We start from the raw sequence: 26,360 nt of genomic DNA, 5'->3' as shown, positions 1-26,360 counted from the left end.
GTCTGTGTAGGGGTGGGGGTGTCTGTGTAGGGGTGTGTAGGGGTGGGTGGGGAGTGTGTAGGGGTGGGTGTGTGGAGTGTGTAGGGGTGGGTGTGTGGAGTGTGTAGGGGTGGGTGTGTGGAGTGTGTAAGGGTGGGTGTGTGGAGTGTGTAGGGGTGGGGGGGGGTGGAGTGTGTAGGGGTGGGGGGTGAAGTGTGTAGGGGTGGGGGGTGGAGTGTGTAGGGGTGGGGGTGGAGTGTGTTGGGGTGGGGGTGGAGTGGGGAGTGTGTAGGGGTGGGGTGGGGAGTGTGTAGGGGTGGGGTGGGGAGTGTGTAGGGGGGGAGTTTGTAGAGGGGTGAGGGGGGGGAGTGTGGAGGGGTGAGGGGGGAGTGTGGAGGAGTGGTGGGGGGGAGTGTGGAGGGGTGGGGGGGAGTGTGGAAAAGGGTGGAGGGGTGGAGGGGAAAAGGGTGGAGGGGTGGAGGGGTGGAGGGGTGGAGGGGAAAAGTGTGGAGGGGAAAAGTGTGAAGGGGGAAAGTGTGGAGGGGGAAAGTGAGGAGGGGGAAAGTGTGGAGGGGGAAAGTGTGGAGGGGGAAAGTGTGGAGGGGGAAAGTGTGGAGGGGGAAAGTGTGGAGGGGGAAAGTGTGGAGGGGAAAAGTGTGGAGGGGAAAAGTGTGGAGGGGAAAAGTGTGGAGGGGAAAAGTGTGGAGGGGAAAAGTGTGGAGGGGAAAAGTGAGGAGGGGAAAAGTGAGGAGGGGAAAAGTGAGGAGGGGAAAAGTGAGGAGGGGGAAAGTGTGGAGGGGGAAAGTGTGGAGGGGGAAAGTGTGGAGGGGGAAAGTGTGGAGGGGGAAAGTGTGGAGGGGGAAAGTGTGGAGGGGGAAAGTGTGGAGGGGGAAAGTGTGGAGGGGGAAAGTGTGGAGGGGGAAAGTGTGGAGGGGGAAAGTGTGGAGGGGGAAAGTGTGGAGGGGGAAAGTGTGGAGGGGGAAAGTGTGGAGGGGGAAAGTGTGGAGGGGGAAAGTGTGGAGGGGGAAAGTGTGGAGGGGGAAAGTGTGGAGGGGGAAAGTGTGGAGGGGGAAAGTGTGGAGGGGGAAAGTGTGGAGGGGGAAAGTGTGGAGGGGGAAAATGTGGAGGGGGAAAATGTGGAGGGGGGGAAGTGTGGGGGGGAGAAAGTGTGGGGGGGAGTGTGTGGAGGGGGAAAGTGTGGAGTGGGAAAGTGTGGAGGGGGAAAGTGTGGAGGGGGAAAGTGTGGAGGGGGAAAGTGTGGAGGGGTGCGTGCGCGTTCCAATATAGATAAAGTGAAATGCAGAAAAGAAATGTCACCTTATATACAATGGAGAGCCTGTCCTGTTTCCCTTTCTCTGTGTGTGGCTTTGCTGACAGTTGGACAGTATGTATCCTGGAAGACCTACACCTGATATCACGTCCGTGCCGGCCCCAGACTGGTTACACACGCACACGTTTCAGTACCACACGGGACTTGTAAGGACTTCTTACGTTGCAGTAGATCCGCTTCTGCACGCCGTATCTCAGCACCAGGACGTCAAAGGCCTCATTCAGAACCCCCATAACCATGGCCTCCGACTCCAAGGGACCGCTCTCCTGCAGGGAAAGGAGCAGGGACTGTGATGTGACAGAGACATGGACACAACCGGGTCTGATACAGCACCCGAAACTCCTACACCCCACCCTACACGCAGGGAAATAACCCGGGACACAGGGCCACTAAAAATAACATCCCGGGACACACAGTGCCACTAAAAATAACATCCCGGGACACAGTGCCACTAAAAATAACATCCCGGGACACACAGTGCCACTAAAAATAGTATCCCGGGACACACAGTGCCACTAAAAATAATATCCCAGGACACACAGTGCCACTAAAAATTATATCCCGGGACACAGTGCCACTAAAAAGAATATCCCGGGACACACAGTGCCACTAAAAAGAATATCCCGGGACACACAGTGCCACAAAAAATAATATCCCGGGACACACAGTGCCACTAAAAATAATATCCCGGGACACACAGTGCCACTAAAAATAATATCCCGGGACACAGTGCCACTAAAAATAATATCCCGGGACACAGTGCCACTAAAAATAATATCCCGGGACACAGTGCCACTAAAAATAATATCCCGGGACACAGTGCCACTAAAAATAATATCCTGGGACACACAGTGCCACAAAAAATAATATCCCGGGACACAGTGCCACTAAAAATAATATCCTGGGACACACAGTGCCACAAAAAATAATATCCCGGGACACACAGTGCCACTAAAAATAATATCCCGGGACACAGTGCCACTAAAAATAATATCCCGGGACACAGTGCCACTAAAAATAATATCCCGGGACACAGTGCCACTAAAAATAATATCCCGGGACACACAGTGCCACTAAAAATAATATCCCGGGACACAGTGCCACTAAAAATAATATCCTGGGACACACAGTGCCACAAAAAATAATATCCCGGGACACACAGTGCCACTAAAAATAATATCCCGGGACACAGTGCCACTAAAAATAATATCCCGGGACACAGTGCCACAAAAAATAATATCCCGGGACACTTATATATGGACAAGAATACAGTAGCTAAGCCAAGCAACGTGCAGCAGCATCGCTCCTAGAGATTTGTGGTTTGAGTTCACTTGATAGAAGTGTGTTCTGCGGGGTTTCAAAGCTCTGTTCCCTTATATGACACTGACAGTGTTTGCAGCGCTGTACATATGATTTGCAGACACCATGAGTCCCTGCCCCATAATCACGGTTACCTCCACTGCGGGTCTGACACGGAGACTCGGGTTTCGGCCACGTATCTCCAAGCCACAGGTTTAGCTGAAAGATATCCGGGCAGCGGCGTCTCCCCTTGTAAATTATGTCAACATGGCGGTGCAACGTCAAATGGCGCCACACTGTGATGACAACGGGCCGCTATGGCGTCATGTGACGCCCAGTTGCCATGACAGTGTGTCAGCCATGAAACTACCCCTCAGCCCATTACTTGGAACCCCAGCCGGTGCGGATCGGCCCGACTTGGCCTCACCTTCACAAAGACGGAGAAGAAGAGCTCGGCGCTCAGCTCCTGCACTCTCTTGGAAGCCGTCTTGCGGTCATTGCAATGTCCCGCCTGCTTCTGGACAGCGTCTTGTGGCAGCTTCACAGAGGGACCACACCCTGAAACAGACAGACACTTACAGGTACACCGAGACTGGCCCCAGTAACGGTGCGGTCACAAACACACAGCCACACACACACAGTCCTATCCCTGTCACAGACACACACACAGAAACACACACAGAAACACACACAGAAACACACACACACACAGGCTGGCGACCAGTAACGGTGCGGTCACAAACACACAGCCACACACACACAGTCCTATCCCTGTCACAGACACACACACAGAAACACACACAGAAACACACACAGAAACACACACAGAAACACACACAGAAACACACACACACACAGGCTGGCGACCAGTAACGGTGCGGTCACAAACACACAGCCACACACACACAGTCCTATCCCTGTCACAGACACACACACAGAAACACACACAGAAACACACACAGAAACACACACACACACAGGCTGGCGACCAGTAACGGTGCGGTCACAAACACACAGCCACACACACACAGTCCTATCCCTGTCACAGACACACACACAGAAACACACAGCCACACAGACCTATCCCTGTCACAGACACACACACAGAAACACACGTACACACACACAGGCTGGCGACCAGTAACGGTGCGGTCACAGGCACACACACACACACCAACAGTCCTGTCCCCGGCACACACACACACACACACACACACACACACACACACACACACACACACACACGTTATTGAGCACATTAGATGTATCGAATTTTGGGACAGAAACCATAGCAGCCATTTCCACCTCAGAGTGCGTAGAGTGGTGGTGTATGTATATGTGTGCGCGCGCGTGCGTGTGTGTAGAGTGGTGGTGTGTGTAGAGTGGTGGTGTGCATGTGTGCGTGTTGGTGTGTGTGTGTGCATGTGTGCGTGTTGGTGTGTGTGTGTGCATGTGTGCGTGGTGGTGTGTGTGCATGTGTGCGTGGTGGTGTGTGTGTGTGTGTGCATGTGTGCGTGGTGGTGTGTGTGTGTGTGTGTGTGCATGTGTGCGTGGTGTTGTGTGTGTGTGTGTGCGCATGTGTGTGTGCGCATGTGTGTGTGCGCATGTGTGTGTGCGCATGTGTGTGTGTGCATGTGTGTGTGTGCATGTGTGTGTGTGCATGTGTGTGTGTGCATGTGTGTGTGTGCATGTGTGTGTGGTGGTGTGTGCGTGGTGGTGTGTGCGTGGTGGTGTGTGCGTGGTGGTGTGTGCGTGGTGGTGTGTGCGTGGTGGTGTGTGCGTGGTGGTGTGTGCGTGGTGGTGTGTGCGTGGTGGTGTGTGCGTGGTGGTGTGTGCGTGGTGGTGTGTGCGTGGTGGTGTGTGCGTGGTGGTGCGTGTGTGCGTGTATGTGTGGTGGTGTGTGTGTGTGTGCATGTGTGCGTGGTGGTGCGTGCGTGTGTGCGTGGTGGTGTGTGCATGTGTGCGTGGTGGTGCGTGGTGGTGCGTGTGTGCGTGTATGTGTGGTGGTGTGTGTGTGTGTGCATGTGTGCGTGGTGGTGCGTGCGTGTGTGCGTGGTGGTGTGTGCATGTGTGCGTGGTGGTGTGTGCATGTGTGCGTGGTGGTGTGTGCATGTGTGCGTGGTGGTGTGTGCATGTGTGCGCATGTGTGCGTGGTGGTGTGTGCATGGTAGTGTGTGTGTGCGTGGTGGTGTGTGCATGTGTGTGTGTGCAGGTGTGTGTGTGGTGGTGTGTGTGTGTATGTGTGCATGGTGGTGTGTGCATGTGTGCATGGTGGTGTGTGCATGTGTGCGTGGTGGTGTGTGCATGTGTGCGTGGTGGTGTGTGCATGTGTGCGTGGTGGTGTGTGCATGTGTGCATGTGTGCGTGGTGGTGTGTGCATGTGGTGGTGTGTGCGTGTGTGTGGTGGTGTGTGTGCGTGGTGGTGTGTGTGTGTGCATGTGTGCGTGGTGGTGTGCGCATGTGTGCGTGGTGGTGTGTGCATGGTGGTGTGTGTGTGCGTGGTGGTGTGTGCATGTGTGTGTGTGCAGGTGTGTGTGTGGTGGTGTGTGTGTGTGTATGTGTGCATGGTGGTGTGTGCATGTGTGCGTGGTGGTGTGTGCATGTGTGCGTGGTGGTGTGTGCATGTGTGCGTGGTGGTGTGTGCATGTGTGCGTGGTGGTGTGTGCATGTGTGCGTGGTGGTGTGTGCATGTGGTGGTGTGTGCGTGTGTGGTGGTGTGTGTGTGTGGTGGTGTGTGTGTGTGTGTGCGTGGTGGTGTGTGCATGTGTGCGTGGTGGTGTGTGCATGTGGTGGTGTGTGCGTGTGTGGTGGTGTGTGTGTGTGGTGGTGTGTGTGTGTGTGTGCGTGGTGGTGTGTGCATGTGTGCGTGGTGGTGTGTGCATGTGTGCGTGGTGGTGTGTGCATGTGTGCGTGGTGGTGTGTGCATGTGGTGGTGTGTGCGTGTGTGGTGGTGTGTGTGTGTGGTGGTGTGTGTGTGTGTGTGCGTGGTGGTGTGTGCATGTGTGCGTGGTGGTGTGTGCATGTGGTGGTGTGTGCGTGTGTGTGGTGGTGTGTGTGTGTGTGTGTGGTGGTGTGTGTGTGTGCGTGGTGGTGTGTGCATGTGTGCGTGGTGGTGTGTGCATGTGTGCGTGGTGGTGTGTGCATTGGTGCGTGGTGGTGTGTGCATGTGTGCGTGGTGGTGTGTGCATGTGTGCGTGGTGGTGTGTGCATGTGTGCGCGGTGGTGTGTGCATGTGTGAGTGGTGGTGTGTGAGTGGTGGTGTGTGTGTGGTGGTGTGTGTGGTGGTGTGTGTGTGGTGGTGTGTGCATGTGTGCGCGCGCGTGCGTGTGTGTGGTGGTGTGTGTGTGTGGTGGTGTGTGTGTGTGTGCGTGGTGGTGTGTGCATGTGTGCGTGGTGGTGTGTGCATGTGTGCGTGGTGGTGTGTGCATGTGTGAGTGGTGGTGTGTGAGTGGTGGTGTGAGTGGTGGTGTGTGTGTGGTGGTGTGTGTGTGGTGGTGTGTGTGGTGGTGTGTGTGTGGTGGTGTATGTGTGTGTGTGTGCGCGCGCGCGTGCGTATAAATGGTGGAATGTGTATTATAGAAATTCATGTAGTAAAGAGAACAGGAAATGGAGCTGAAAGTTCCTGTTAAATGTGCGTTACGTTACCGCAGGAAACTCACCTCCCGTCCTCAACCCCCTCCCCCTTCCCCCACAGGGCAGGTTTTAAGGATATCCCTGCTTCAGCACAGGCAGTCCTCTGGTAAGGCACTGATTGAGCCACCTGTGCTGAAGCAGGGATATCCTTAAAAATCTGCCCTGTTTGGAGGGGGGTTTGAGAACTGTAGGTGAGCCCCCCGGGTTAAAGCAGCAACCCCCCTCCACCCCACCTCTGGTGGTATGATGCAGTATGATAGTATCTTGCCCCTGAGCACTGGGCTCTGGGGGAAGCTCCATTTTATCTCCCCAACACTTATTTCAAACGATGAGAGAGAGATGTCTTGTACACAGCATTAGACTAAAGATAAACCGTGATCAGCGAGGACTGCGGCTTTAACTAGGGGTGACCCTGTGTTTTGGGGGACAACGTATTAGGGCTCAGAGGATAAGCTTGGAAGTGCAGTCTCCTACTCATTACTGCTTTATGCGACGGCACATTGCGGAGGGATACTCACCAATGGACGCAGCGAGGAGCCGGTGGACGATGATGTCAGCGAAGCGGCGAATGGGGGAGGTGAAGTGCGTGTACAGTGGGACGTTCAGTGCGTAGTGATGGAAAAGGTGCTCCGCCTTCAGCGCTCCGGTGCAGAAATACACAGCCATCTGCCGAGGGACCCACAGGTTAGAATCGCGGTGGGGGGCGGGGCTCGCGGGGGGAGAGGGACTCGCGGGGGGAGAGGTGCTCGTAGGCGAGACTCGCGGGGGAAGAGGGGCTCGCAGGCGAGACGGACTCGCAGGCGAGACTCGCGGGGGGAGGGGGACTCGCAGGCGAGACTCGCGGGGGGAGGGGGACTCGCAGGCGAGACTCGCGGGGGGAAGGAGGTACTCGCATGCGAGACTCGCGGGGGAGGGGGACTCGCAGGCGAGACTCGCGGGGGGAGGGGGACTCGCAGGCGAGATTCGCGGGGGAGGGGGATTCGCAGGCGAGACTCGCGGGGGGAGGGACGGACTCGCATGCGAGACTCGCGGGGGGAGAGGGACTCGCAGGCGAGACTCGCGGGGGGAGAGGGACTCGCAGACGAGACTCGCGGGGGGAGAGGGACTCGCAGACGAGACTCGCGGGGGGAGAGGGACTCGCAGACGAGACTCGCGGGGGGAGGGGGGATCACAGGCGAGACTCGCGGGGGGGAAGGAGGAGAAGGATCACAGGTGAGACTCACGGGGCGGGGGAAAGGAAAAGGATCACAAGTGAGACTCACGGGGGTGGGGGGAGAAATCACAGGGAATGTTCTTGATTTGATTTTTGATTTTGATGCAGTGCAGAGTTGTGGATTCTTGAGATTGAGTTTAGCCCTTCTCCTTCCTTGGCAAATAAAATGACCCCCTTTCACCCATCAGTAAGACTGGCAACATATTCAATGCAATGTGCTGCAGCTCTGTCTGGCAATAAATGGGTTAACCCCACCCTGGCTCCTTTTGACAGGCAGTAGTTTGGGTATCTGGGGGACCCCCATCACAAACACACTCATAATATAGATTAGAAGGGGCAGGCTGTCATGGACGCACGTCTCTCTCCATGCGACCTCCGACCCCACTTCTGGAGAATTTGTAAGCATGGGATAAAACCAGGACTGGCTGAGCAATATAGAGGAGGGATTGTGGCTGCTAGTGACACACACACACACACACACACACACACAGCTTTGCCGGTCTGGGAGATGCCCAAACTGTCAGCACACAGCAGGCGTCAGTGATTTTGGCCCATGCCAGCACTCTGCTCTGTGCTTTGCATGGAAAGTCATCTCCTGCATAAATCACTCAGGTCAGACCGACCCGGGAACAAGCAACACATGTGCAGAGTCTCCCAGCGGGGAAATCATCCCGATGTCCTCTAATACTGCACACTATACACGGAATATTCCAGCTACACACCTAGCTTAACCCCTCGGGTGCCGAAGGAATATTCAATACGTTACCGCCATTGCAGAAACGCACAGAAAAGCAAAAAACAGCCACAAATGGCTGCCTCCCATCCCCGCATCCCTCGCTAGGAAGCGCATTATTTCCGATAGGAAACCGGCAGCCATTTTTATTAATCCCTAGAAGAGAAGTCTAGCATATCTCGCGAGTACAGCACAAAGAGTATCACTACAGATAGAAATTATGCAAAAAATGTGACCAACATTTGTTTTTTTTAAATAATATTGGAAGTTTATTTTTCTAGTGTTTAGTTACTCATCCCTGAGCCAGTCCCCAAGTGCCACCAACAGGCCAGGTTTCAGGGACTGAACCACTGATTGAGCCACCTGTGCTGAAGCAGGGAAACCCTTAAAACCTGACCTGTTGGTGGCACTTGAGGACTGGCGTTGGCCGCCTATGGTCTGACTCAATGGTAGCGTCACTGTCTTTGAAGTGGATGATTCCGATTGAACTCCCGGTGTGCGATTCTGGTGACGCTGGACAAGTTACTTTATGGCCCTGTGCCTCAGGTATGGCTGTGCGCTATTTAATAAAAATAAGGACACTACTATGCTATTTCACATGGTGTGTGTCAATTACAAGATCTCCTTCCTAGCACAGAGACGCGGAGCGCTCCGGCAGGGAAAGGGTTAGCGGCCTGGGGTAATCAGGGAGGTAATGAGTGGGAACCTGCCTCCCCCTAACCCCCCGAAGCTCTGATTTTCAGGACAGATTGCAGCCCCCCCGAGCGCTGATGGGAGAGGCGGGGGGGGGGGGGGGGGGGTGTCACACAAAGTCTGTTACCTGCATGGGCCTGGAGCACATGTGTGTCAGGACCTCCTTGCGTGCGGCACTGTACTCGTCCATTCCAAACTGATCATTTAAACTTTTCTGCAGAATAAGAAAAATCAGAGTGAGATAAGAATCCCCCCCCCCCACCCCAAACCGGCATGTGCACCTCTCCCAGCATTAAATACAGATATCCAGGCCGGGGGCAGGCCAGGCCATCGTTAAGGCGGTTAAACCATTTTTACATTTATCCGCTTAAACTGCAAAGCCTGCAATAAATTTCCCAGGCACATCCATGGTTACAAGTATCCCCAGCACATGGAAAAACCGCAGCAGCTCGGAGCGAAGTTCCCATTCTCTCACGTTGCAGCTATGAGCTACCGAACGCAGCAGCTAAAAGGCGATTCCTACCTTCGTTGGTTAAAAGCACTATATATATATATATATATATATATATATATATATATATATATATATATATATATATATATATATATGCTCTGCACATCAAGTGTACTGGAGCACAGCACACACCCTGGTTAATATCAAACAGCCAATGTACGTGTAACCTCATGCTCTAGCAGGGCGTGTGATACCTGGGAAGTCATGGGTTAATCCAGGACATTTTGATAACACTAGCAGCACAAGGGTTAAATTTTTATGAGCAAAGCCTGATGGGAATTAGCCAAAGCCCCATGAGACTAATGTTGCATTCCAGATAATTAAGTCTCCGCGCTGTAATGGGTATTACGATAGGAGCACAGCATGGACCTTACTCCGTGGAGACGTTGGAGAGAAAACACATTAGTTTGTAGCTGGGTCAAGAGATGCCCCCCAATGAGTGAGACGCCCCCCAATGAGTGAGACGCCCCCCCAGTGAGTGAGAGCAGTAACCGTGGTCGTGGTACAAAGCAGCTCCTACAAAATCCCCATTGGTGGTCATTTTTTATCACTGAATGCGTATGTGCTCCGGTGTCAATGCTGGGAGTCTGGAGACCCCCTCCCTGCAGAAGTGGCCCCTCCGTTGCTAGCCCTCACTCACATGCAGGGCTCCTGAGTTGGCGAAGTCCAGGTTGAGTCCCATCTGGTCACAGAACTCGACCAGGTCTCTCATGAGCTTGTTCTGAGGGGGCGGGTGACGGCGCAGTAGGGCTTGCTCCGGGAACGTGCGGTAAATCCGGTGGGCGACAGCCATATTAGCCAGCAGCATAAACTCCTCCACCAGCCTGTAATGTCGCAAGGAGAGAGAGGTTACGGAAGCTGGCTTCAGTTGCCACCAGATATATACATAGCCTTACTGACTTTAACCTATATACTGCTGCCCACTGATATCTATATATAGTTAGAGATATAGATATCTATATCTCTATCTAACACTTCGGTTACACAAGTGAGTATCGAACCCCTCCTCTCAGCACCATGACCCAGACAACCAGGGAACATCCTTTAATTATTAAATTGGGTGCATTCGCGGGTATTACATTGGTATTCACCAAAACCTACTATGGATGGTGAGCTGCAGAGTCTCAGCGGTCTTTGATTATAATGAGGATCCATTGGTATAGCTCAGGTTCAGCTGTGCAGGCTGTAACATGCAGAAAGCTGAAGCCTTAAGACCCAAGGAAGATTTGCATGGCTGTACCCAGAATCCTCTGCTCCAAAATCCTGTGCCACCCTCTCTAACCCCCTTTTGTTGGATGGACCTGCTGCGCGTTTAAGGTGTTAACGTGACGTGGCTCTCCTCGCTCGTTCTAGCACAGACACAGCATGGTCACTCAACGTCCTTCTCTTGCATCACACGCACGCCTCCCACACCGCTTCGGTCAGTGTTATACACAGTTATATATCAAACCGATTCATTTCACAGCTCCCAACAAACTGCGCTAACACAGGGCAGCCAGCAGATGGCAGCCATGATCCTGCTGGTGGACTCACTGGTGAAACCTAAACCATCAGATTCCGATTTTGATCCTGACAAAAATATGTTGATGGGAGGTGAACGCACAGGACCCCGATCAGGACGCCTGTGCAAGACCCCGATCAGGACGCCTGTGCAAGACCCCGATCAGGGCGCCTGTGCAAGACCCCGATCAGGACGCCTGTGCAAGACCCCGATCAGGGCGCCTGTGCAAGACCCCGATCAGGGCGCCTGTGCAAGACCCCGATCAGGGCGCCTGTGCAAGACCCCGATCAGGACGCCTGTGCAAGACCCCGATCAGGACGCCTGTGCAAGACCCCGATCAGGACGCCTGTGCAAGACGCCGATCAGGACGCCTGTGCAAGACCCCGATCAGGACGCCTGTGCAAGACCCCGATCAGGACGCCTGTGCAAGACCCCGATCAGGACGCCTGTGCAAGACCCCGATCAGGACGCCTGTGCAAGACCCCGATCAGGACGCCTGTGCAAGACCCCGATCAGGACGCCTGTGCAAGACCCCGATCAGGGCGCCTGTGCAAGACCCCGATCAGGACGCCTGTGCAAGACCCCGATCAGGACGCCTGTGCAAGACCCCGATCAGGACGCCTGTGCAAGACCCCGATCAGGGCGCCTGTGCAAGACCCCGATCAGGGCGCCTGTGCAAGACCCCGATCAGGGCGCCTGTGCAAGACCCCGATCAGGGCGCCTGTGCAAGACCCCGATCAGGACGCCTGTGCAAGACCCCGATCAGGACGCCTGTGCAAGACCCCGATCAGGGCGCCTGTGCAAGACCCCGATCAGGACGCCTGTGCAAGACCCCGATCAGGACGCCTGTGCAAGACCCCGATCAGGACGCCTGTGCAAGACGCCGATCAGGACGCCTGTGCAAGACCCCGATCAGGACGCCTGTGCAAGACCCCGATCAGGACGCCTGTGCAAGACCCCGATCAGGGCGCCTGTGCAAGACCCCGATCAGGACGCCTGTGCAAGACCCCGATCAGGACGCCTGTGCAAGACCCCGATCAGGACGCCTGTGCAAGACCCCGATCAGGGCGCCTGTGCAAGACGCCGATCAGGACGCCTGTGCAAGACCCCGATCAGGACGCCTGTGCAAGACCCCGATCAGGACGCCTGTGCAAGACCCCGATCAGGGCGCCTGTGCAAGACCCCGATCAGGACGCCTGTGCAAGACCCCGATCAGGACGCCTGTGCAAGACCCCGATCAGGACGCCTGTGCAAGACCCCGATCAGGACGCCTGTGCAAGACCCCGATCAGGACGCCTGTGCAAGACCCCGATCAGGACGCCTGTGCAAGACCCCGATCAGGACGCCTGTGCAAGACCCCGATCAGGACGCCTGTGCAAGACCCCGATCAGGACGCCTGTGCAAGACCCCGATCAGGACGCCTGTGCAAGACCCCGATCAGGACGCCTGTGCTAGACCCCGATCAGGACGCCTGTGCAAGACCCCGATCAGGACGCCTGTGCAAGACCCCGATCAGGACGCCTGTGCAAGACCCCGATCAGGACGCCTGTGCAAGACCCCGATCAGGACGCCTGTGCAAGACCCCGATCAGGACGCCTGTGCAAGACCCCGATCAGGACGCCTGTGCAAGACCCCGATCAGGACGCCTGTGCAAGACCCCGATCAGGACGCCTGTGCAAGACCCCGATCAGGACGCCTGTGCAAGACCCCGATCAGGACGCCTGTGCAAGACCCCGATCAGGACGCCTGTGCAAGACCCCGATCAGGACGCCTGTGCAAGACGCCGATCAGGACGCCTGTGCAAGACCCCGATCAGGACGCCTGTGCAAGACCCCGATCAGGGCGCCTGTGCAAGACCCCGATCAGGGCGCCTGTGCAAGACCCCGATCAGGGCGCCTGTGCAAGACCCCGATCAGGGCGCCTGTGCAAGACCCCGATCAGGGCGCCTGTGCAAGACCCCGATCAGGGCGCCTGTGCAAGACCCCGATCAGGGCGCCTGTGCAAGACCCCGATCAGGGCGCCTGTGCAAGACCCCGATCAGGGCGCCTGTGCAAGACCCCGATCAGGGCGCCTGTGCAACACCCCGATCAGGACGCCTGTGCAAGACCCCGATCAGGACGCCTGTGCAAGACCCCGATCAGGGCGCCTGTGCAAGACCCCGATCAGGACGCCTGTGCAAGACCCCGATCAGGACGCCTGTGCAAGACCCCGATCAGGACGCCTGTGCAAGACCCCGATCAGGACGCCTGTGCAAGACCCCGATCAGGGCGCCTGTGCAAGACCCCGATCAGGACGCCTGTGCAAGACCCCGATCAGGACGCCTGTGCAAGACCCCGATCAGGACGCCTGTGCAAGACCCCGATCAGGGCGCCTGTGCAAGACCCCGATCAGGGCGCCTGTGCAAGACCCCGATCAGGACGCCTGTGCAAGACCCCGATCAGGACGCCTGTGCAAGACCCCGATCAGGACGCCTGTGCAAGACCCCGATCAGGGCGCCTGTGCAAGACCCCGATCAGGACGCCTGTGCAAGACCCCGATCAGGACGCCTGTGCAAGACCCCGATCAGGACGCCTGTGCAAGACCCCGATCAGGACGCCTGTGCAAGACCCCGATCAGGACGCCTGTGCAAGACCCCGATCAGGACGCCTGTGCAAGACCCCGATCAGGACGCCTGTGCAAGACCCCGATCAGGACGCCTGTGCAAGACCCCGATCAGGACGCCTGTGCAAGACCCCGATCAGGACGCCTGTGCAAGACCCCGATCAGGACGCCTGTGCTAGACCCCATGTGTTTAGTACGTGTTCCGGTTTCTATGTACCAGATCGTAAGCTCTGTGGGGAAGGGGGGACACAGTAACAAAGTTTGCATTGTTCAAAGTCGATATCAGGAAAAAAAAGGAATATGGCTTGTGCCTTTACATTAGATGGTTAGCTCTTTGGGCAAAGACCTATTGGCATCTGCTGTTCGATATCACACAGTGATCTAAACAAGATAGATGCATACAGTATACACTTGGTCGCGGAAAGTCTTCATTTGAAAGGATTTACCGCCTCCCAACCACTGGGACCAACGGGATAAACGGGACGGGCAAAAGCAAACTCAGAGGCAGCTTCCGCCAAACACACAGAGGGTCATTTCAATCCAACCCCCTTCCGCCAGCTCATTACTTCACATTAGACGAGCAGAACAGGTAGGGATGTCTGGGCTTGTGCAGTACAAGGGCGATTAGAGGAGATCCAGACTTACTGGGAGAAACATCCCCCTTAGGTGTCGGCAGATGGTGATATCTGTATTATACTCCCTTACTCGCACTGTATGGAAAACGGTGTTAATCAAAATGTATGTTACCAATCCAGCAGTAAACTGAAGTTCTGAGCTTCAACCAAAGGAACGCCCAGCGGTGACAGCTAATAACAAGCAGAGTTAGGATGCAAGTCATGTGACAGGAAAGCCCCATCACTTGTCCCAGAGATGCTTTTTACTGGTCCTCTCTCCTGCTCACGTTTAGAGCGGCTCAATGGAGTACAGGCATACCCCGCATTAACGTGCGCAATGGGACCGGAGCATGTATGTAACTATGTAACACAGGCATACCCCGCATTAACGTGCGCAATGGGACCGGAGCATGTATGTAACTATGTAACACAGGCATACCCCGCATTAACGTGCGCAATGGGACCGGAGCATGTATGTAACTATGTAATAAAGGCATACCCCGCATTAACGTACGCAATGGGACCGGAGCATGTATGTAACTATGTAACACAGGCACACCCCGCATTAACGTACGCAATGGGACCGGAGCATGTATGTAACTATGTAACACAGGCATACCCCCCATTACCGTGTGCAATGGGACCGGAGCATGTATGTAACTATTTAACACTGGCATACCTCGCATTAACGTACGCAATGGGACCGGAGCATGTAACTATGTAACACAGGCATACCCCGCATTAAAGTGCGCAATGTGACCGGAGCATGTATGTAACTATGTAACACAGGCATACCCCGCATTAACGTGCGCAATGGGACCGGAGCATGTATGTAACTATGTAACTACAGGCATACCCCGCATTAACGTACGCAATGGGACCGGAGCATGTATGTAACTATGTAACACAGGCATACCCCGCATTAACGTGCGCAATGGGACCGGAGCATGTATGTAACTATGTAACACAGGCATACCCCGCATTAACGTGCGCAATGGGACCGGAGCATGTATGTAACTATGTAACACAGGCACACCCCGCATTAACGTACGCAATGGGAGCGAAGCATGTATGTAACTATGTAACACAGGCATACCCCGCATTAACGTGCGCAATGGGACCGGAGCATGTATGTAACTATGTAATACAGGCATACCCCGCATTAACGTACGCAATGGGACCGGAGCATGTATGTAACTATGTAACACAGGCATACCCCGCATTAACGTACGCAATGGGACCGGAGCATGTATGTAACTATGTAACACAGGCATACCCCGCATTAACGTGCGCAATGGGACCGGAGCATGTATGTAACACAGGCACACCCCGCATTAACGTACGCAATGGGACCGGAGCACGTATGTAACACAGGCATACCCCGCATTAACGTACGCAATGGGACCGGAGCATGTATGTAACTATGTAACACAGGCACACCCCGCATTAACGTACGCAATGGGAGCGAAGCATGTATGTAACTATGTAACACAGGCATACCCCGCATTAACGTGCGCAATGGGACCGGAGCATGTATGTAACTATGTAATACAGGCATACCCCGCATTAACGTGCGCAATGTGACCGGAGCATGTATGTAACTATGTAACACAGGCATACCCCGCATTAACGTACGCAATGGGACCGGAGCATGTATGTAACTATGTAACACAGGCATACCCCGCATTAACGTACGCAATGGGACCGGAGCATGTATGTAACTATGTAACACAGGCATACCCCGCATTAACGTACGCAATGGGACCGGAGCATGTATGTAACTATGTAACACAGGCATACCCCGCATTAACGTACGCAATGGGACCGGAGCATGTATGTAACTATGTAACACAGGCATACCCCGCATTAACGTACGCAATGTGACCGGAGCATGTATGTAACTATGTAACACAGGCATACCCCGCATTAACGTACGCAATGGGACCGGAGCATGTATGTAACTATGTAACACAGGCATACCCCGCATTAACGTACGCAATGGGACCGGAGCATGTATGTAACTATGTAACACAGGCATACCCCGCATTAACGTACGCAATGGGACCGGAGCATGTAACTATGTAACACAGGCATACCCCGCATTAACGTGCGCAATGTGACCGGAGCATGTATGTAACTATGTAACACAGGCATACCCCGCATTAACGTGCGCAATGGGACCGGAGCATGTAACTATGTAACACAGGCATACCCCGCATTAACGTACGCAATGGGACCGGAGCATGTATGTAACTATGTAACACAGGCACACCCCGCATTAACGTACGCAATGGGACCGGAGCATGTATGTAACTATGTAACACAGGCAAACCCCGCATTAACGTGCGCAATGGGACCGGAGCATGTATGTAACTATGTAACACAGGCAAACCCCGCATTAACGTGCGCAATGGGACCGGAGCATGTATGTAACTATGTAACACAGGCATAACCCGCATTAACGTACGCAATGGGACCGGAGCATGTATGTAACTATGTAACACAGGCAAACCCCGCATTAACGTGCGCAATGGGACCAGAGCATGTATGTAACTATGTAACACAGGCATAACCCGCATTAACGTACGCAATGGGACCGGAGCATGTATGTAACTATGTAACACAGGCACACCCCGCATTAACGTACGCAATGGGACCGGAGCATGTATGTAACTATGTAACACAGGCACACCCCGCATTAACGTGCGCAATGGGACCGGCGCATGTATGTAACACAGGCATACCCCGCATTAACGTACGCAATGGGACCGGAGCATGTATGTAACTATGTAACACAGGCACACTCCGCATTAACGTACGCAATGGGACCGGAGCATGTATGTAACTATGTAACACAGGCATACCCCGCATTAACGTACGCAATGGGACCGGAGCATGTATGTAACTATGTAACACAGGCACACCCCGCATTAACGTACGCAATGGGACCGGAGCATGTATGTAACTATGTAACACAGGCACACCTGCATTAACATACGCAATGGGACCGGAGCATGTATGTAACTATGTAACACAGGCATACCCCGCATTAACGTATGCAATGGGACCGGAGCATGTATGTAACTATGTAACACAGGCACACCCGCATTAACGTGCGCAATGGGACCGGAGCATGTATGTAACTATGTAACACAGGCATACCCCGCATTAACGTACGCAATGGGACCGGAGCGTGTATGTAACTATGTAACACAGGCATACCCCGCATTAACGTACGCAATGGGACCGGAGCATGTATGTAACTATGTAACACAGGCATACCCCGCATTAACATACGCAATGGGACCGGAGCATGTATGTAACTATGTAACACAGGCATACCCCGCATTAACATACGCAATGGGACCGGAGCATGTATGTAACTATGTAACTACAGGCATACCCCGCATTAACGTGCGCAATGGGACCGGAGCATGTATGTAACTATGTAACACAGGCATACCCCGCATTAACATACGCAATGGGACCGGAGCATGTATGTAACTATGTAACTACAGGCATACCCCGCAGTAACGTACGCAATGGGACTGGAGCATGTATGTAACTATGTAACACTGGCACACCCCGCATTAACGTACGCAATGGGACCGGAGCATGTATGTAACTATGTAACACAGGCACACCCCGCATTAACGTACGCAATGGGACCGGAGCATGTATGTAACTATGTAACACAGGCATACCCCGCATTAACGTACGCAATGGGACCGGAGCATGTATGTAACTATGTAACACTGGCACACCCCGCATTAACGTACGCAATGGGACCGGAGCATGTATGTAACTATGTAGCTATAAGCATACCCGCATTAACGTGCGCAATGGGACCGGAGCATGTATGTAACTATGTAACACAGGCATACCCCGCATTAACGTGCGCAATGGGACCGGCGCATGTATGTAACTATGTAACACAGGCATACCCCGCATTAACGTACGCAATGGGACCGGAGCATGTATGTAACTATGTAACACAGGCATACCCCGCATTAATGTACGCAATGGGACCGGAGCATGTATGTAACTATGTAACACAGGCATACCCCGCATTAATGTACGCAATGGGACCGGAGCATGTATGTAACTATGTAACACAGGCATACCCCGCATTAATGTACGCAATGGGACCGGAGCATGTATGTAACTATATAACACAGGCATACCCCGCATTAACGTACGCAATGGGACCGGAGCATGTATGTAACTATGTAACACAGGCATACCCCGCATTAACGTACGCAATGGGACCGGAGCGTGTATGTAACTATGTAACACAGGCATACCCCGCATTAACGTACGCAATGGGACCGGAGCATGTATGTAACTATGTAACACAGGCATACCCCGCATTAACGTACGCAATGGGACCGGAGCATGTATGTAACTATGTAACTACAGGCATACCCCGCATTAACGTACGCAATGGGACCGGAGCATGTATGTAACTATGTAACACAGGCATACCCTGCATTAACGTACGCAATGGGACCGGAGCATGTATGTAACTATGTAACACAGGCATACCCCGCATTAACGTACGCAATGGGACCGGAGCATGTATGTAACTATGTAACACAGGCAAACCCCGCATTAACGTGCGCAATGGGACCGGAGCATGTATGTAACTATGTAACACAGGCATAACCCGCATTAACGTACGCAATGGGACCGGAGCATGTATGTAACTATGTAACACAGGCACACCCCGCATTAACGTACGCAATGGGACCGGAGCATGTATGTAACTATGTAACACAGGCACACCCCGCATTAACGTGCGCAATGGGACCGGCGCATGTATGTAACACAGGCATACCCCGCATTAACGTACGCAATGGGACCGGAGCATGTATGTAACTATGTAACACAGCCACACCCCGCATTAACGTACGCAATGGGAGCGAAGCATGTATGTAACTATGTAACACAGGCATACCCCGCATTAACGTACGCAATGGGACCGGAGCATGTATGTAACTATGTAACACAGGCATACCCCGCATTAACGTACGCAATGGGACCGGAGCATGTATTTAACTATGTAACACAGGCAAACCCCGCATTAACGTGCGCAATGGGACCGGAGCATGTATGTAACTATGTAACACAGGCATAACCCGCATTAACGTACGCAATGGGACCGGAGCATGTATGTAACTATGTAACACAGGCATAACCCGCATTAACGTACGCAATGGGACCGGAGCATGTATGTAACTATGTAACACAGGCATAACCCGCATTAACGTACGCAATGGGACCGGAGCATGTATGTAACTATGTAACACAGGCATACCCCGCATTAACGTACGCAATGGGACCGGAGCATGTATGTAACTATGTAACACAGGCATACCCCGCATTAACGTGCGCAATGGGACCGGAGCATGTAACTATGTAACACAGGCATACCCCGCATTAACGTGCGCAATGTGACCGGAGCATGTATGCAACTATGTAACACAGGCATACCCCGCATTAACGTACGCAATGGGACCGGAGCATGTATGTAACTATGTAACACAGGCATACCCCGCATTAACGTACGCAATGGGACCGGAGCATGTATGTAACTATGTAACACAGGCATAACCCGCATTAACGTACGCAATGGGACCGGAGCATGTATGTAACTATGTAACACAGACATACCCCGCAGTAACGTACGCAATGGGACCGGAGCATGTATGTAACTATGTAACACAGGCATACCCCGCATTAACGTACGCAATGGGACCGGAGCATGTATGTAACTATGTAACACAGGCACACCCCGCATTAACGTACGCAATGGGACCGGAGCATGTATGTAACTATGTAACACAGGCATACCCCGCATTAACGTACGAAATGGGACCGGAGCATGTATGTAACTATGTAACTACAGGCATACCCCGCATTAACGTGCGCAATGGGACCGGAGCATGTATGTAACTATGTAACACAGGCATACCCCGCATTAACGTGCGCAATGGGACCGGAGCATGTATGTAACTATGTAACTACAGGCATACCCCGCATTAACGTACGCAATGGGACCGGACCATGTATGTAACTATGTAACACAGGCAAACCCCGCATTAACGTACGCAATGGGACTGGAGCATGTATGTAACTATGTAACACAGGCATACCCCGCATTAACGTACGCAATGGGACCGGAGCATGTATGTAACTATGTAACACAGGCATACCCCGCATTAACGTACGCAATGGGACCGGCGCATGTATGTAACACAGGCATACCCCGCATTAACGTACGCAATGGGACCGGAGCATGTATGTAACTATGTAACACAGGCATACCCCGCATTAACGTACGCAATGGGACCGGCGCATGTATGTAACTATGTAACACAGGCATACCCCGCATTAACGTACGCAATGGGACCGGAGCATGTATGTAACTATGTAACACAGGCATACCCCGCATTAACGTGCACAATGGGACCGGAGCATGTAACTATGTAACACAGGCATACCCCGCATTAACGTACGCAATGTGACCGGAGCATGTTAGTAACTATGTAACACAGGCATACCCCGCATTAACGTGCGCAATGGGACCGGAGCATGTATGTAACTATGTAACACTGGCACACCCCGCATTAACGTACGCAATGGGACCGGAGCATGTATGTAACTATGTAACTACAGGCATACCCCGCATTAACGTGCGCAATGGGACCGGAGCATGTATGTAACTATGTAACACAGGCATAACCCGCATTAACGTACGCAATGGGACCGGAGCATGTATGTAACTATGTAACACAGGCATAACCCGCATTAACGTACGCAATGGGACCGGAGCATGTATGTAACTATGTAACACAGGCATACCCCGCATTAACGTACGCAATGGGACCGGAGCATGTATGTAACTATGTAACACAGGCATACCCCGCATTAACGTACGCAATGGGACCGGAGCATGTATGTAACTATGTAACACAGGCATACCCCGCATTAACGTACGCAATGGGACCGGAGCATGTATGTAACTATGTAACACAGGCATACCCCGCATTAATGTGCGCAATGGGACCGGAGCATGTATGTAACTATGTAACACAGGCATACCCCGCATTAACGTACGCAATGGGACCGGAGCATGTATGTAACTATGTAACACAGGCATACCCCGCATTAACGTACGCAATGGGACCGGGGCATGTATGTAACTATGTAACACAGGTATACCCCGCATTAACGTACGCAATGGGACCGGAGCATGTATGTAACTATGTAGCTATAAGCATACCCGCATTAACGTGCGCAATGGGACCGGAGCATGTATGTAACTATGTAACACAGATATACCCCGCATTAACGTACGCAATGGGACCGGAGCATGTATGTAACTATGTAACACAGGCATACCCCGCATTAATGTGCGCAATGGGACCGGGGCATGTATGTAACTATGTAACACAGGCATACCCCGCATTAACGTACGCAATGGGACCGGAGCATGTATGTAACTATGTAACACAGGCATACCCCGCATTAACGTACGCAATGGGACCGGAGCATGTATGTAACTATGTAACACAGGCATACCCTGCATTAACGTACGCAATGGGACCGGAGCATGTATGTAACTATGTAACACAGGCATACCCCGCATTAACGTACGCAATGGGACCGGAGCATGTATGTAACTATGTAACACAGGCAAACCCCGCATTAACGTGCGCAATGGGACCGGAGCATGTATGTAACTATGTAACACAGGCATAACCCGCATTAACGTACGCAATGGGACCGGAGCATGTATGTAACTATGTAACACAGGCACACCCCGCATTAACGTACGCAATGGGACCGGAGCATGTATGTAACTATGTAACACAGGCACACCCCGCATTAACGTGCGCAATGGGACCGGCGCATGTATGTAACACAGGCATACCCCGCATTAACGTACGCAATGGGACCGGAGCATGTATGTAACTATGTAACACAGCCACACCCCGCATTAACGTACGCAATGGGAGCGAAGCATGTATGTAACTATGTAACACAGGCATACCCCGCATTAACGTACGCAATGGGACCGGAGCATGTATGTAACTATGTAACACAGGCATACCCCGCATTAACGTACGCAATGGGACCGGAGCATGTATGTAACTATGTAACACAGGCAAACCCCGCATTAACGTGCGCAATGGGACCGGAGCATGTATGTAACTATGTAACACAGGCATAACCCGCATTAACGTACGCAATGGGACCGGAGCATGTATGTAACTATGTAACACAGGCATAACCCGCATTAACGTACGCAATGGGACCGGAGCATGTATGTAACTATGTAACACAGGCATAACCCGCATTAACGTACGCAATGGGACCGGAGCATGTATGTAACTATGTAACACAGGCATACCCCGCATTAACGTACGCAATGGGACCGGAGCATGTATGTAACTATGTAACACAGGCATACCCCGCATTAACGTGCGCAATGGGACCGGAGCATGTAACTATGTAACACAGGCATACCCCGCATTAACGTGCGCAATGTGACCGGAGCATGTATGCAACTATGTAACACAGGCATACCCCGCATTAACGTACGCAATGGGACCGGAGCATGTATGTAACTATGTAACACAGGCATACCCCGCATTAACGTACGCAATGGGACCGGAGCATGTATGTAACTATGTAACACAGGCATAACCCGCATTAACGTACGCAATGGGACCGGAGCATGTATGTAACTATGTAACACAGACATACCCCGCAGTAACGTACGCAATGGGACCGGAGCATGTATGTAACTATGTAACACAGGCATACCCCGCATTAACGTACGCAATGGGACCGGAGCATGTATGTAACTATGTAACACAGGCACACCCCGCATTAACGTACGCAATGGGACCGGAGCATGTATGTAACTATGTAACACAGGCATACCCCGCATTAACGTACGAAATGGGACCGGAGCATGTATGTAACTATGTAACTACAGGCATACCCCGCATTAACGTGCGCAATGGGACCGGAGCATGTATGTAACTATGTAACACAGGCATACCCCGCATTAACGTGCGCAATGGGACCGGAGCATGTATGTAACTATGTAACTACAGGCATACCCCGCATTAACGTACGCAATGGGACCGGACCATGTATGTAACTATGTAACACAGGCAAACCCCGCATTAACGTACGCAATGGGACTGGAGCATGTATGTAACTATGTAACACAGGCATACCCCGCATTAACGTACGCAATGGGACCGGAGCATGTATGTAACTATGTAACACAGGCATACCCCGCATTAACGTACGCAATGGGACCGGCGCATGTATGTAACACAGGCATACCCCGCATTAACGTACGCAATGGGACCGGAGCATGTATGTAACTATGTAACACAGGCATACCCCGCATTAACGTACGCAATGGGACCGGCGCATGTATGTAACTATGTAACACAGGCATACCCCGCATTAACGTACGCAATGGGACCGGAGCATGTATGTAACTATGTAACACAGGCATACCCCGCATTAACGTGCACAATGGGACCGGAGCATGTAACTATGTAACACAGGCATACCCCGCATTAACGTACGCAATGTGACCGGAGCATGTTAGTAACTATGTAACACAGGCATACCCCGCATTAACGTGCGCAATGGGACCGGAGCATGTATGTAACTATGTAACACTGGCACACCCCGCATTAACGTACGCAATGGGACCGGAGCATGTATGTAACTATGTAACTACAGGCATACCCCGCATTAACGTGCGCAATGGGACCGGAGCATGTATGTAACTATGTAACACAGGCATAACCCGCATTAACGTACGCAATGGGACCGGAGCATGTATGTAACTATGTAACACAGGCATAACCCGCATTAACGTACGCAATGGGACCGGAGCATGTATGTAACTATGTAACACAGGCATACCCCGCATTAACGTACGCAATGGGACCGGAGCATGTATGTAACTATGTAACACAGGCATACCCCGCATTAACGTACGCAATGGGACCGGAGCATGTATGTAACTATGTAACACAGGCATACCCCGCATTAACGTACGCAATGGGACCGGAGCATGTATGTAACTATGTAACACAGGCATACCCCGCATTAATGTGCGCAATGGGACCGGAGCATGTATGTAACTATGTAACACAGGCATACCCCGCATTAACGTACGCAATGGGACCGGAGCATGTATGTAACTATGTAACACAGGCATACCCCGCATTAACGTACGCAATGGGACCGGGGCATGTATGTAACTATGTAACACAGGTATACCCCGCATTAACGTACGCAATGGGACCGGAGCATGTATGTAACTATGTAGCTATAAGCATACCCGCATTAACGTGCGCAATGGGACCGGAGCATGTATGTAACTATGTAACACAGATATACCCCGCATTAACGTACGCAATGGGACCGGAGCATGTATGTAACTATGTAACACAGGCATACCCCGCATTAATGTGCGCAATGGGACCGGGGCATGTATGTAACTATGTAACACAGGCATACCCCGCATTAACGTACGCAATGGGACCGGAGCATGTATGTAACTATGTAACACAGGCATACCCCGCATTAACGTACGCAATGGGACCGGAGCATGTATGTAACTATGTAACACAGGCATACCCCGCATTAACGTGCGCAATGGGACCGGAGCATGTATGTAACTATGTAACACAGGCATACCCCGCATTAACGTACGCAATGGGACCAGAACATGTATGTAACTATGTAACTACAGGCATACCCCGCATTAACGTACGCAATGGGACCGGAGCATGTATGTAACTATGTAACACAGGCATACCCCGCATTAACGTGCGCAATGGGACTGGAGCATGTATGTAACTATGTAACACAGGCACACCCCGCATTAACGTACGCAATGGGACCGGAGCATGTATGTAAAGTGAAAATGTACTTAAAGTGAAGCACTCCCTTTTTCCCACTTATCGATGCATGTACTGTACTGCAATCGTCATATACGTGCAGAACAGATGTAAATAACGCATGTGTAACAGGCTCTATAGTCTCCCTGCTTGCGCACAGCTTCGGTACAGGTAGGGAGCCGGTATTACTGTTCAGGACGTGCTGACAGGCGCATGCGTGAGCTGCCGTTTGCCTATTGGGCGACATGTCCTTACTCGCGAGTGTACTTCAAGTGAGTGTCCTTAAAGCGGGGTATGCCTGTAAAGGTTTATATCCTCAGCCGAGAGCCCATTGTATTAATGGGTTATAAGGGGAGGCCCTTCATACAACAACTGCACGTTCCCTTGGATAGAGTGAATGATCGTTGCCCGGTCACCGGCACACTGCATTCCCCATGATCACTGGCGCTTACCGATTTACACAAGCGTCTGCCACACCCTCCGCAGAGCTGTGCATGTGTCAGGTTACCTTATATTAAACAATACAATATATGCACACACACTATATACCTACCTGTGACCTACATATTTACACCAAGAACATATCAGCCCTACTCCGAGCCAACGTAAGTAATGCGCTGGGAGGAAGCGCAGGAGTCCGCTCCAGCGCAACAAGAAAAGCAATGTTCACGGAAGCGCAGGAAATCCGGCGCTATAAGATATATTTTCCATCACCAGAACTCTTACATCACAAGACTATACGCTGCACACGTGTTCTGCGAGGAGCAAGGCGGCCAAGAACGCGATCAATCTCTGCTGTGCGCTTAATCTGAGTGCGCTGGTTATCAAACCTTCCGCAGCAGGAAACGCGACGTGCACAGGTCCCATTTATTATTTCATTAAGAAATCAGACAAAATACCAGGTTTACCTAATTTAGGCACCAAGACATGAAACTAGTTACAGTGTAAAGCGGTTTGTTAAAGCAGCAGATCCCCTTCAATTAGATGTATTAATATACACATATACACATCACATATACTATACAGGACGCTCACAATTCCACATTCGCTTCTCTTTGCTGTAATTGTTCCCCTACACATTTTTGTAATAGTTACTATTTTAAAGTGTATCTGAAGTTACACACACTTGCACACACGTGTTCATTGCTCCTGCTGATAGCACAACATGGCGCATTATACTGCAAAATATCAGTTTCCAAAGTATTCAATGGTCTTGATGCCGTAGAACAAGCCCCTCAAACGCGCCAGAAGCAGCGAGGACCATCGCTACAGCAATATAAGGCGTTGGACTGATGTGAACGTAA

General features: G+C 52.2%; 1 protein-coding gene across 1 annotated transcript in view; it reads right to left on the bottom strand.

Annotated features, from left to right (window-relative positions):
• DIS3L2 (DIS3 like 3'-5' exoribonuclease 2) overlaps positions 1-26,360 on the bottom strand; it is a 197,070-nt gene that overhangs the window by 24,619 nt on the left and 146,091 nt on the right. Inside the window, 5 exon segments of the mRNA XM_075570969.1 lie at positions 1,471-1,575; positions 3,036-3,166; positions 6,760-6,907; positions 9,008-9,094; positions 10,035-10,218. Coding sequence (XP_075427084.1) covers positions 1,471-1,575; positions 3,036-3,166; positions 6,760-6,907; positions 9,008-9,094; positions 10,035-10,218 — 655 coding nt within the window.

This window comes from Ascaphus truei, chromosome 14 (genome assembly GCF_040206685.1).
Source record: "Ascaphus truei isolate aAscTru1 chromosome 14, aAscTru1.hap1, whole genome shotgun sequence".
Taxonomy (NCBI): domain Eukaryota; kingdom Metazoa; phylum Chordata; class Amphibia; order Anura; family Ascaphidae; genus Ascaphus; species Ascaphus truei.
The sequence above is the reverse complement of the archived record's forward strand: the minus strand, read 5'-3'. Positions and strand labels throughout refer to the sequence as shown.